At 45.3% G+C, this 13,722-nt stretch overlaps 2 protein-coding genes across 11 annotated transcripts in view; one reads left to right on the top strand and one right to left on the bottom strand.

The window, feature by feature from the left end:
* The window catches only part of P2RY12 (purinergic receptor P2Y12), a 160,570-nt gene extending 148,929 nt beyond the window's left edge, over positions 1-11,641 (top strand). For all 3 annotated transcript variants that reach the window (XM_063916066.1, XM_063916067.1, XM_063916065.1), the window contains one exon: positions 9,385-11,641. In XM_063916066.1, the coding sequence (XP_063772136.1) occupies positions 9,385-10,424 (1,040 nt within the window). In that variant the 3' untranslated portion in view covers positions 10,425-11,641. The remainder of the gene's footprint in view (positions 1-9,384) is intronic.
* Positions 1-13,722, bottom strand: part of MED12L (mediator complex subunit 12L) — a 1,138,385-nt gene that overhangs the window by 482,183 nt on the left and 642,480 nt on the right. The gene's annotated exons all lie outside the window — the stretch shown is intronic.

Below are 13,722 nucleotides of genomic sequence, written 5' to 3'. Positions count from 1 at the left end.
TCGACAGTAACTAGGTCGACAATGTCTAGGTCAACCACTATTGGTCGACAGTAACTAGGTCGACAGGGTGTCTAGGTCGACATGTTCTAGGTCGACAGGTCAAAAGGTCGACATGAGTTTTTGATGTTGTTTTGGTGTCGTTTTCTTTGTAGAGTGACCGGGAACCCCAATTAGTGCACCGCGTTCCCTCGCATGGCGAGCGAATGTTGCCTTCGCTCCGCTACCGCTTCGCTCGGCACAGATTACCGTTCCAATCGTAGTCCACGTGGATCGTTAAGTATGAAAAGATTCAAAAAAGGAAAAAAATTGTGAAAAACTCATGTCGACCTTTTGACCTGTTGACCTAGAACATGTCGACCTAAAGACCCTGTCGACCTAGACACCCTGTCGACCTAGTTACTGTCGACCAATAGTGGTCGACCTAGACATTGTCGACCTAGTTACTGTCGACTTAGAGACCGGATCCCATGTGTGGCAGATATAACGTTTGCAGAGAGAGTTAGATTTGGGTGGGTTACTTTGATTCTGTGCAGAGTAAATACTGGCTGCTTATTTTTACACTGCAATTTAGATTTCAGTTTGACCGCTCCCCACCCAAATCTAACTCTCTCTGCACATGTTATATCTGCCCAACTGCTAACAAATTTGCAGCTACGATCAGGCCTGAATTACCCCCTATATCCCTTCTTGCTCCTGCTCTAGCTCTCTTTTTTTCTCTGTCTCTCTTCTTATTGTCTCTTAATCCTCTTAGCAGGTTGGCCACGCTATAGACCTGGAGGAGTCTCTTTTTATTATTCCGAGTTGATCGCTCGCTGCCGATTTTCGCAGCGCAGCGATCAGGTGAAAAAACTCCATTTATGCGCATACGTATGACCCGCAATGCGCACGCGCGACGTACGGGTACAAAGCCCTTTGTGGTTGTGCTCAGGTTCTAGCGAAGTTTTCCTTCGCACTGGTGGCCGCTAGAAGATTAACAGGAAGGGGGCGTTTCTGGGTGTCAACTGACCGTTTTCAGGGAGTGTTTGCAAAAATGCAGGCGTGTCTGAAAAAACGCAGGCGTGGCAGGGCGTTCGCTGGGCGGGTGTATGACGTCACATCCGGACACGAATAGGCTGAAGTGATCGCAAGCGCTGAGTAGGTTCAGAGCTACTCTGAAACTGCACAAACTGTTTTTGCAGAGCACGGCTGCACATGTGTTCGCATTTCTGCTAAGCTAAAATACACTCCTCAGTGGGTGGCAGCATAGCGTTTGCACGACTGCTAAAACTAGCTAGCGAGTGATCAACTCGGAATGACCCCAATATACTGTGTGGATTGAAACTGTTTTTGTTTGCTGCACTGCTAGAACATTTGTTGTGCTGATCTGTCATTACTCTTGTCATGGATGCCTGTTGTTGTTGATCCGTTTCAACCTTGGATCTAGTTGAAGCAGAAGTGAAGCTAAAACTGTGAGCCTTGATAAGACATCTGCTCATTTAGGAAGTACCAGAACCAGAAGAGCACTGGCAGCAGACAGTGTCGTCTTTTCGTATGGGCTCAATAGGCAGTTGCCCAAGGACTCCAGGAGTATAAGGGCCCTAGGCTGATAGCTGAAGGTCCAGTTTTTCCAGGGGTACCAGACTTCCCAAAATCATCCCTGGGGAACCAAAGATATCCAACCAAAAAGGGAGTGGTCCACCACCGCTGCAAGTTTAACAAGGAGGTTCATTTTTTCTTAGCAATTCACAGGAACTCCTGGAAGTCCTATAGTCTTTCACAGGATTCGAAGAGAAGAACAAAAGCAACAGTATCAGTAGCATGTATATGTTGATCTTTCATCTAACGTCAGGAAACCTTTCAACTGACCTCAATAAAATGAGATGCGTTCATCAAAAGGTTTCTTCGGTTCTTCATACAAATATTCTAATTCATATGGGTATGGCATACAGTGTTGTATCCCATAAGAAAGACACTCACCTAGAGAATATGCCCTATGTTCATTGAAATGTATCTTTGTGTGTGATCCTTTACAGTGGCGTCTTCCACAACAGGTCACACTTCCCAGAAATGTGATTCCACATCGAGTCCAAAAATGTCAAAAGGTTACATTTATTTTTACATTAAAAATTAGATCCATAAAAATACAATAAAATAGTGGTAGTACCCCTCTGGTGAACAATGGTTTGTTCCACTGTAAACCCTGGGATGTTCTAGGTGTCCATCAACCCCTTTGTTATCAGAGGGAGGTTTAACCAAACAAACAACCCAAACGGGTAAATATTTGTGGAATGAATAAATACCAAACCTGGGGACCATGTGATCGCAGCAGGAACTTTGTTAGAAGTTGGGCAAAACCATGTGCACTTCAGGGGAGGCAGATATAACATGTGCAGAGAGAGTTAGATTTGGGTGTGGTGTGTTCAATCTGCAATCTAAATTGCAGTGTAAAAATAAAGCAGCCAGTATTTATCTGGCACAGAAACAAAATAACCCACTTAAATCTAAATCTCTCTGCACATGTTATATCTGCCTCCCCTGCAGTGCACATGGGGGGTCATTCCGAGTTGTTCGCTCGTTGCCGATTTTCGCTATATTGCGCTTAGACGCTTACTGCGTATGCGCAAGTTTCGCAGAGCGCATGCACTTAGTTATTTTACACAAAAGTTAGGTATTTTACTCACGGCATAACGAGGATTTTTCATGGTTCTGGTGATCGTACTGTGATTGACAGGAAGTGGGTGTTTCTGGGCGGAAACTGTCCGTTTTCTGGGAGTGTGCGAAAAAACGCTGGCGTTTCTGGGAAAAACGCGGGAGTGTCTGAAGAAACGGGGGAGTGTCTGGGCGAACGCTGGGTGTGTTTGTGACGTCAAACCAGGAACGAAACTGACTGAACTGATCGCAATGTAGGAGTAAGTCTGGAGCTACTCAGAAACTGCTAAGAAATTTCTATTCGCAATTCTGCTAATCTTTCGTTCGCAATTCTGCTAAGCTAAGATACACTCCCAGAGGGCGGCGGCTTAGCGTGTGCAATGCTGCTAAAAGCAGCTAGCGAGCGAACAACTCGGAATGAGGGCCATGGTTTTGCCCAAGTGCTAACAAAATTCCTGCTGCGATCAACTCAGAATTACCCCCCATATCTCGGGTTCTGTCTGACTTGGAGTTTTTTATGAGGGTATTCTCCAAAAGCAGAGACTCTCCTGTTTGGTGGACACTAGCAGCCTGTCTCTACTATGCCAGAAATCAGAGATATGGGGGGTCATTCCGAGTTGTTCGCTCGCAAGCTGCTTTTAGCAGCTTTGCACACGCTAAGCCGCCGCCTACTGGGAGTGAATCTTAGCTTATCAAAATTGCGAACAAAAGATTCGCAATATTGCGAAAAGACTTCTCTGTGCAGTTTCTGAGTAGCTCGAGACTTACTCTGCCAGTGCGATCAGTTCAGTGCTTGTCGTTCCTGGTTTGACGTCACAAACACACCCAGCGTTCACACAGACACTCCTCCGTTTCTCCAGCCACTCCCGCGTTTTTCCCAGAAACGGTAGCGTTTTTTCACACACTCCCATAAAACGGCCAGTTTCCGCCCAGAAACACCCACTTCCTGTCAATCACACTCCGATCACCAGAACGAAGAAAAAACCTTGTAATGCCGTGAGTAAAATACCTAACTGCATAGCAAATTTACTTGGCGCAGTCGCACTGCGGACATTGCGCATGCGCATTAGCGACTAATCGCTCCGTTGCGAGAGAAAAATAACGAGCGAACAACTCGGAATGACCCCCATTAGCCTTCTAGCAGCTGGTCCCTGCTCCAGCGCCACACTCCTAGTATAAAGTTTTATATTTTTGTCGGTGGATTACTCTGGCTCCTGAACTCTGATCCCCGACTCCCCAATACCTCCTGAAAGATGGGACTCTCAAGTTTTTTATCCCATTGAAAGCTAAGACATCTATTTTCAGGAACTGAAGATATCTGCAGTAAAGCAAACTACCCTCTCATCAGAAAATATTAAGCCCAGTCCACTATTCACCCCTCCCCCGGAATATTAAGCACCCCCTACCACCATGGAAGTCATGTACCGGGGTCCCTTCATTCAGCCCAATGACCCCTTCTATAGTTTAGTGTTCTCCATCTAGCCCCATCTCCCACCATCTGTGGAGTTAAAAGGAGTTATTAGCAGAAATTACTGCTCCAGGTCTTACATGCTGAGTGGAAGATAGAACTCCCCCTACCGCCCGCATGACATCAAAGCTGTCGCTGATAGCAACCACCACCTCTACTGCTGGAGGATGGGTAGAGGCCGCAGGGCATTTCTTTGCCTAGGGGCCTACACTGCTGTTAAGATGGCCCTGGCAGAATTGAAGAAATCTTATGACCAGGATCTGGACCAGAATACGAAAACTGGAACCATAGGAATCTGGAAACAGTTGTGGAGAGCTAAACCCTGAACCTGAATCATGGAACTCAGAGCTGGACTCCACTACTACGAACTCAAGAGAGATACAGCAAATGTAAACTCAGAACTGAAATAAGTTAAATCTGGAATAAAAAATAGAACTGCATGTTGATACAGGTGCTCAGCACTAGCCCCAGCTACCAGACACCCAGATCAAAAAATACAAATTACTTTGTGGCACTTGCAGGGATCAGGCACTTGGTAAAAGTAGAACACTTTCTGAGAAACAGGCACATTAGAGACTGTACAGTTCTTACTGAGAAAGATGCAGTTGGTGTAAATGGAGCACTTGCTGAGAAACAGGCATTAAGTGTAAATGGAGTACATGCTGAGAAACAAACACTGGTTAGCATACCGCTTGTCGGTATCCTGACTGTCACAATACTGATGCCGGGATCCCTACGGGGGCACCATACCGCCGTCGGTATACCGATGAGGTAGGTGATTTACCCTCTATGGATATCCACGAAACCCATATATGGAGAATAGAACCTGTGGTGAGCGTAGCGAGCTCACAAGGGGCCTTGCTGCGCTTGCTCCCCTGTCGACATTCTACCGTTTGTGATGCCGATCTTGGTATACTGACATTCACCATCCCAGGCGGCGGTAACCCATACCGGACCCCAAACACTTATACCCCTTTTCCCCTGCCACAATAACCCAGGTTATTGCCGGGTCTACTTGAGTCACAGCTCTGTGGAAAAAGGTCCCAAATAAATAACCCAGGTCAAGTTACCCAGGAATCTGACAAGGGTTGCTACCAGGGTCAGACCTGGCAAGGACCATGGTAATGGCACAGTGTAAACTGGTGACCCGGGTCCTGTTACAAGGAGAGCTGGGTCACTGGCGCTTGGAGAGGATGTCTTCTAAAAAAAAGGGTTTTTTTTGTCCCTGATAGGGGCCAGGGACAAAAAAGTAAACCTCTTTGTGGGGGCACTCCTTTGTCTGAAAAAATGGTATTTAAATATATTGTTTAAAAACAATCTTTATTGAAATAATTCTAAAAGTATTATGTAAATCAAAGGGATTATAATACTTGATGCTATATCCCTTAAAATAATTAATATACACAAAAGTATATAGTAAAAAGTGTGTACTTATATTTGTGTTCTTAATCAAAAAGAAAAGAAAACAGGACTACTGGTCCTACAATATGCAGGTGGTGATTACATTGCTACAATAAATACGATCTACATAGTTTATAATAGTAGAAAACCCCGTAGAAACTTGTTTCCAAAACAAATTAAATCCATAACAAATAGAATCCAATTAGAGGATAAATAGCATGACACTTGTGAATTATCCTATATATTGATATATCACGTTGAATAAATCTTAATCCCTGGTAAAGAAATATGTTTGTATAATTGTGCGTGGTCAATAATGATCTCAAATTGATACCTCCTACCACTTTCCTGGGCAAAAACAATGCTTTCTATGGCTGGGAGACACTAGAGCGATAATTGTAAGACAGATCCTCAAAACTGATTAGTAACAATTGTTTTAAACATTAAAGATGTTTGATACTGAAAGAGAAAATAGTAGCAGGGCCGGGTGTTCAGCTAACCTCTGCTGCCTACCCATGTGTGATGAAATCACAGTGAATGGGAGGTGAGAGGGTTAATGGCCGGCGCTGCAGAGAAGGAAGGAGCGGCGTTACTACTGTCGGGAGTGCGGGGTCTAAGTGTCCCTGATAACAAAAGTCATTGCAGGGAGACTGACCCCCAATCTTCCCGATGAGTGGACACCAGAATACCTTTGTGAAGAAGAGGTAGAGTCGCTCTGTGTCTCCTTTGAGTGCCAGTGGCCGGGTGTACTCCCAGCCGCCCGTAGTCCGGACCCGTGTGCGCTACACGGAGAGACCGGCAGTGACGTCACCGTGACGTCAAGACAGTGTGGACGTACGTTTCACCCAGAGGAGGGCTTGATCACCAAGTGCGAACGAAGGGATCGCAAAGCGGAGTTTCAGAGTAGCTTCAGACCTACTCAGCGCTAGCGTTCACTTCAGACTTTTCAGTTACTGTTTTGACGTCACAAACATGCCCTGCGTTCGCCCAGCCACACCTGCGTTTTTGCTGGCACGCCTGCATTTTTCCAAACACTCCCTGAAAACGGTCAGTTGACACCCACTTCATGTCACTCTGCGGCCAGCAGTGCAACTGAAAAGCTTCGCTAGACCCCATGTGAAACTATATCGTTCGTTGTAATAGTACGTCGCACGTGCGCATTGCGCCGCATACGCATGTGCAGAAGTACAGCGAACGAATGCAGCTAGCGATCAACTCGGAATGACCACCGTAATGCGGAGGCTACTTATGTAATGTGGTGGCTATGTATGTAATGTGGTGCTATTTGTATAATGAGGTGCTATACGTGTAATGTGGTGCTATTTGTATAATGCGGTGCTATACGTGTAGTGCGGTGCTATATATGTAATGTGGTGTAATTCCTGTAATAATGTGGTGGCTATGTATGTAATATGGTGGCTATGTATGTAATCAGGGGCGGATTGGACACTGGGACAGATTCTGCTGCGCTGGTCCCCTGTGACTGTGTTTCACTACTTGTGTGTATGCTCTCTTCCTGTACTATGCTGTATGTAGTGTGTGCTCCCCCTCCCTGTACTGTGCTGTATGTAGTGTGTGCTCCCTCCCTGTACTGTGCTGCATGTAGTGTGTGCTCCCTCCCTGTACTGTGCTGTATGTAGTGTGTGCTCCCTCCCTGTACTGTGCTGTATGTAGTGTGTGCTCCCCCGCTTTGTAATTTGAAACATATAAGGTTACAAAAAAAAAGGAGCTTGTAGAATAAAAAAAATCTGTAAAATCAGAAGTAGATTAAAGGCCTGACTGCAGTGTCAGTAGACACTGAAAGTGGGTATATCAGTCCTTGTATATTCAGACGTAAGGATGTACAGTACATCAGGGAAGGGCATTGCATACCTCCCAACTGTCCTGATCCAGCAGGACAGTCCCGCTATTCGGACACTGTCCCGCTGTTCCACCCATGGGTCGCAGTGTCCCGTGGGCAGGGGGCAGTTGCATAAAGTCGCAGGTAAACATTAACATAACGTAAAGCAAAGGAGGCCCCAACTGTGTCTATTTCAGAATCAGGACCTCTGAGGAGTGACCCCGCCCTCTTGACAGACTCCGCCCCCCCATTAGGGCTGCTCCAATAAATTTCCCAGGCTGGTGTTTAATCCCAATCCGCCCCTGACTGTACTTCCAGAAAATACATGGATATTTTAGGCAACAAGGTTCATTCCATGGTCCTGGCAATGTTTCCCAGCAATGATGCAATTTTTCAAGAAGACAATGTTCCCATATGAACAGCCAGAAGTGTTCACTTTTGCTTGAGAACTATGCTCGTGAACTTCAGCATCTTGCCTGACAGGCACAACTGCCAGACTTAAATGTCATCAAGCCACAGTGGCCAGTTTTAGCAAAGTGAGAAACAGATTTCCTCCTCCATCATCTCTCAGGCAACCTGAAGAGGTTATTCATGAAAAGTGGTACAACAGTCCACTAGAAACTATTCAGAATATTTTTGAGACTGCCCCAAGAAGTATGCAAAATATATTACAGAAACAAGGTGGTCCAACTCCATATTGATATTGGAAAATTTCAGTGTGGAACAGAAAATAAAAGAATACGGGGGACATTTACTAAGCAGTGATAAGAGCGGAGAAGTGAGCCAGTGGAGTAGTTGCCCCATCAACCAATCAGTAGCTCTGTATGATTTTATAATATGCAAATTATAGATGTTACTTCAGTGCTGATTGGTTGCCATGGGCACTTCTTCACTGGCTCACTTCTCCGCTCTTATCACTGCTTAGTAAATGTCCCCCTAAATCTCTTAAATTGTGCAAATGGCACACACCTTCTGTTGGTGATATGTTGCACTGATGGCTGTTGGTCATTGTTAATTAACAACACTAGATAGGTTGTATAGTCGGGTGTAGTACGGGTGACCGGCGGTCTCCTGACCGCCGGTCACCTTACCGACGCCGGGATCCCGGCAGCATACCGACGCCGGGATCCCGGCGGGGAGGGGCGAGTGCAGCAAGCCCCTTGCGGGCTCGCTGCACTCGCCACGCTGCGGGCTCGGTGGCGACCTGCGGTCGCCACGGGTTCTATTCCCACTCTATGGGTGTCGTGGACACCCACGAGTGGAAATAGTCCCTGTTGGTCGGCATGCCGACCATCGGGATAGTGAGCCGTCGGGCTCACGGAGGAGGTCATGTGACTGTCGGTCAGCCGACCGGCGGTCACATGACTACCACCCGTATAGTCAACTGGATGTAGGGAGGAATGTGTCCTTTACTTGGCGATCTATATGTCATGGTATACCCTACTGTATGTGTAGTAATATTTCTGTAATGTGAACTTAAATGATACAATATTTTTCTCCAAATGTACATTCCCGATCTTTTCATTTCATGATATAGGAAAATATAGTAAATACTGTAGTATCTCGGAGATATTTTCAGCTCTGAAAAGTTCATAAGTACAATATATATTATCCCTATTAAACACCAAATATTGTATCTCTAATTTCATCATTATAAGAGGATAACCACAGCAAGATATCTAAGGGCGGTATCCTATTGCCGATGCTATTTGCCACACAGCAAAAACAGGCTTTTTTGCCCAATGGTATTATTCGGCTATCCAAATATAACCAATTTTTACCGTGCGGCAAATGGCTAGTTTTCGGGGGATCCCATGTTTTATTGCGGACAAAAGGGTCTCTAAGGGCGGCTTATCGGGGCCTGAGGCAAACAAAGTATAATCCCTGATAAGTGCAGGTAGTCAGGGGTAATTGGATTCACCTTTCCATTAGTCGCGGGACCTTACCACGGCTAATAAGATACCCCCATAAATATGTAGCACATGCATTGCTAAAATATAAATGCCATTTTTAATTGTGTGATCCCTTTTTCTCTGCTTTATTTTAGGATTTGGAGAAGATATAGGGGTGCATTTTTTGAAACTACACAACGTGACCAACAGTGTTAATAATGTGACTTGTTCCAGAGACAACCATATCAACCAAGTGCTTTTCCCTGTCCTCTACTCCATTTTGTTCATTGCTGGGACAGTCATGAATGGATTAGCAATTACTGTGTTTTTCCAGTTACCCAGTAAATCCTACTTCATCATTTTCCTGAAAAACTCTGTTATATCTGATTCTCTAATGATCATGACTTTTCCATTCAAGATTCTGGGGGATGCAAGACTTGGACTTTGGCCACTGAAGGGCTTTGCTTGTCAGTACACCTCAGTTGTGTTCTACTTTACCATGTACATCAGCATTATCTTTCTTGGACTTATAACGATTGATCGATATCAGAAAACCGTTAGACCATTCGGCAACGTCTGTACGACAAATCTACTATCAGTCAAGATCTTGTCGGCTGCCATATGGATAATCATGTTTTCCCTCTCATTACCAAATATGATTTTTACCAACAAGAAACGGACACCAAAAAATGTGAGAAAATGTGCATACCTCAAGTCTAAGTTTGGGCTAACGTGGCATGAAATTGTGAACTTCATATGCCAGATAATTTTCTGGGTGACTTTTGCTCTTATAGTGGTCTGTTATCTCCTCATAACCAGAAGGCTTGTTCAGTCATACAAAAGAACTAGGAGGGATCATACAGAATCCAGAAAAAGAGTGAATGCAAAAGTGTTTATTATTATTGGTGTCTTCTTTGTCTGTTTTGTCCCATTTCACTTTGCTAGGATTCCATATACCATAAGCCAAACCCGGGACGTGTTCAATTGCCCAGCTCAGAACACCCTTTTTTATGTCAAAGAGAGCACGCTGTTTCTCTCGTCCTTAAATGCCTGTCTGGATCCTTTCATCTACTTTTTTCTCTGCAGATCCTTCCGAAATTCACTGATTACTATGTGGAAAAGAAAACAGACCTGCCTCTCCCCATACAGACATAGGGGAGCTTATAACATTGGAGATGTGGAAACAAAAATTTAGCACAACTTGAAATATGTTGCACTACACATATTCATCATCACTAATGGACCTATTACACATGTAAAGAAAAAAGAAAAGACAACATTGGCCCTCATTCCGAGTTGATCGCTCGGTAGCTGCTTTTAGCAGCAGTGCAAACGCTAAGCTGCCGCCCTCTGGGAGTGTATCTTAGCTTAGCAGAAGTGCGAACGAAAGGATCGCAGCGCTGCTACAAAAAAAGATTGTGCAGTTTCAGAGTAGCTCGAGACCTACTCCTAGCTTGCGATCACTTCAGACTATTTAGTTCCTGTTTTGACGTCACAAACACGCCCTGCGTTCGGCCAGCCACGCCTACGTTTTCCCAGCCACTCTTGCGTTTTTATCTGGCACGCCTGCGTTTTTTCACACACTCCCCGAAAACGGTCAGTTACCTCCCAGAAACACCCACTTCCTGTCAATCACTCTACGGTCAGCAGTGCGAGTGAAAAGCATCACTAGAGCTTGTGTAAAACTGCATCGGTTTTTGTGAAAGTACGACGCGCGTGCGCAGTGCGCACCATACGCATGCGCTGAATTGCCGTTTTTTGGCCTGATCACTGTGATGCGAACGAAAGCAGCTAGCGATCAACTCGGAATGAGGGCCTATACCTGGTGGAAGAAATGCAGTGTCTAAATGTAAAAAATAATCTGGTCTTGAAATGATAAAATAAATAGTTCAAAAAAGAAACTTCATGCAATGGAATTGGAGCAATTGAAATAATTAAAAAATTATTTAATTATGTTATACAGCAAATTCTAGAGCAGTAACCTACATGAATACGGCACATTTATATCATGTGGGGAATACTAAACAAGAGGGATACGCAACAAAAATCAGGTAAGATTGAAAACTAGTCAAAGGACGACAATCCTAATTTCCATATATATGGGATCATCTTTAGTCCTGAACTTGTAACTACAAATGCTCAGAATTTTTCACTAGTCTAAAAAATGGCGCCAGTTCAAGTTCACTATCCACGTCTTGCCATATGAATTAGTGTTTCTTACATACAATTTACAAAAAAAAAAAATCTCACACTGCAAATCTATTTAAATCCATATTTGCACACACTCGCCCAAATTTCTGTAACACAAAGATTTTACATGTGAAAATTGTGACATTGATGGATCTGCAAATTTGTGTATCTTGTGCATTTTTAGATGAAGTCAACATTCAAATACACAAACATTAAAATAGCAGAAGCAGTAAGTACAGTTCCTATGTCTCCTTACTCTCATGATTTAATAATATTACTCTTTAGTGAATAAGGGGGGCTATTCAGAGATGAGCGCAGATTGCTGCATATGCAGCCGGATCTGCGTTCATCTTTGCACATGCAAGGCCGCCCAGCATATGTGGGGACTCCTCCCGATGCGGCCGCAATCTAATTGCGAACACATCGGATTTAGGGTTGACCCCTGGCAGCACAGACTGGCTACGCTGCCAGTCAGTCAGCAATCATGTTTTTTATTGGAGCAGCTGCGTGTGACATCATGTAACCACCCCGAAAATGGTCCCGGCCCTTCCCCAATGCCGCGCCACCGCCATGAAAACGCTCGCCGCTCTCAATCGCATTGCGGTCTTATCCATCGAGGATGTGACCGCAATGTGTATGCCTGCGCAGCCGCTGTGCATGCGCAATTTTCCACCACCGGCAAACTGCGCTGCACGCCGCAATAGCAGTGTCAGCGTCCGGAGTCTTACCGGTACGCTGGGGCCGCGGGGCTGGCTTCCTTGGCGATGTGCGGGCAGTGGCGGAGGTGGGTTGCTGCGCCGGATCCATGGGCAGTACTCATTCACAGCCTGCTACCTCCTCGGGCAAATCTCAGCTGCCGGATCCTCAAACTTTGCTAGACGTGACAGTAAGCACTGGCCAAATGGATTCGACGGGTGATCAGGCCTCAGGAGGGGATTCAACTGCAGATATCTGGTCTCGCTTAAATAAACAGAAGGCCACACAATCTCAAATCCTGCAGTTCATGCAGAGTATGTCCGAACGTCTCGATTCTCTCTGTGTTGCCATGACGGCCCCTCAAGTATCTACAGCTGCTCCCACATTAGCACCTCCGGTCCCGCTCCCTCCTGTACCAGTACCACTTCCACGGTTGCATTTACCACCTCCCAGTAAATTCGATGTGAATCCAAAACAATGCCGCGGGTTTCTTAACCAGTGCGAAATCCAGTTCGAACTACAGTCTGCCAACTTCCCATCAGCACGAACCAAAGTAGCCTATATAATTTCTTTACTACCGGGCAAGCGTTGGAATGGGCTTCACCATTGTGGGAGAGGATGGATCCCATCTTATCTAACTATCCAGAATTCATGGCCACCTATCGAAGAATCTTCGACGAACCGGGCAGGACTTCTGCTGCCTCATTGGAGATCCTGCGCCTGCGTCAGGGCACGTGTACGGTCAGTCAGTACGTGATCCAGTTTCGCACCCTTTCCTCAGAACTGAACTGGAATGAGGAGGCTCTCATTGCAGCTTTCTGGAGCTGTCTCTCTGAAAAGATCAAAGATGACCTCGCAACTCAGGACGTACCTGATAAGTTGGATAAACTAATTTCTTTATGCAATAAGTTAGACCTAAGGTACAGAGAGCGCTGTATGGAGAGGTTGCGGTCAGATCGCCCTAAGCCTAGAGTTGTTCTTCCACCAACACCATCATCACCAACTGCGGAAGAACCCATGCAGATTAATCGCTCCCGCCTCTCCAATGAAGAACGTCAGAGACGGCGACAAGAGAACCTCTGCCTGTATTGTGGTGCATCCGATCACTTTGTTAAAACTTGCGATCTACGTCCGGGAAACGCCCGCTCCTAGTTTGTGCTGGAGAGGTCAAGCTAGGAGAATTCTCAGAATTACATACCAAGAAAGAGTCGGTACTGTTAACCCAATTGGAGCTCCCTTCTTCTTCTCTTCTCATCCCTGCACTACTCGACTCAGGAGCCGCCGAAAGTTTCATTACGTCAGCTCTGGTCAAACGATCTGGAATACAAATGGTTCCTTTGGATCATACCATTTCTGTTACCGCAGTGGATGGAAGTTATATTCCTGAGGGGATTATATCCTTTCGTACTATTCCTATCAAGATGAAGGTCGGAGTTCTCCATTCAGAAAAAATCTCTTTCCTTGTAATTCCTAAAGCCTCTCATGAACTAATCCTAGGGTTTCCATGGTTAATCAGACACAATCCCCACATAGATTGGCAAACAATAGATGTTCTCTCTTGGGGACAAGACTGCTTCCAGAACTGTTTACCTTCAGTTAGACCTCAC

This window comes from Pseudophryne corroboree, chromosome 4 (genome assembly GCF_028390025.1).
Source record: "Pseudophryne corroboree isolate aPseCor3 chromosome 4, aPseCor3.hap2, whole genome shotgun sequence".
In the NCBI taxonomy this organism is placed as follows: domain Eukaryota; kingdom Metazoa; phylum Chordata; class Amphibia; order Anura; family Myobatrachidae; genus Pseudophryne; species Pseudophryne corroboree.
The sequence above is the reverse complement of the archived record's forward strand: the minus strand, read 5'-3'. Positions and strand labels throughout refer to the sequence as shown.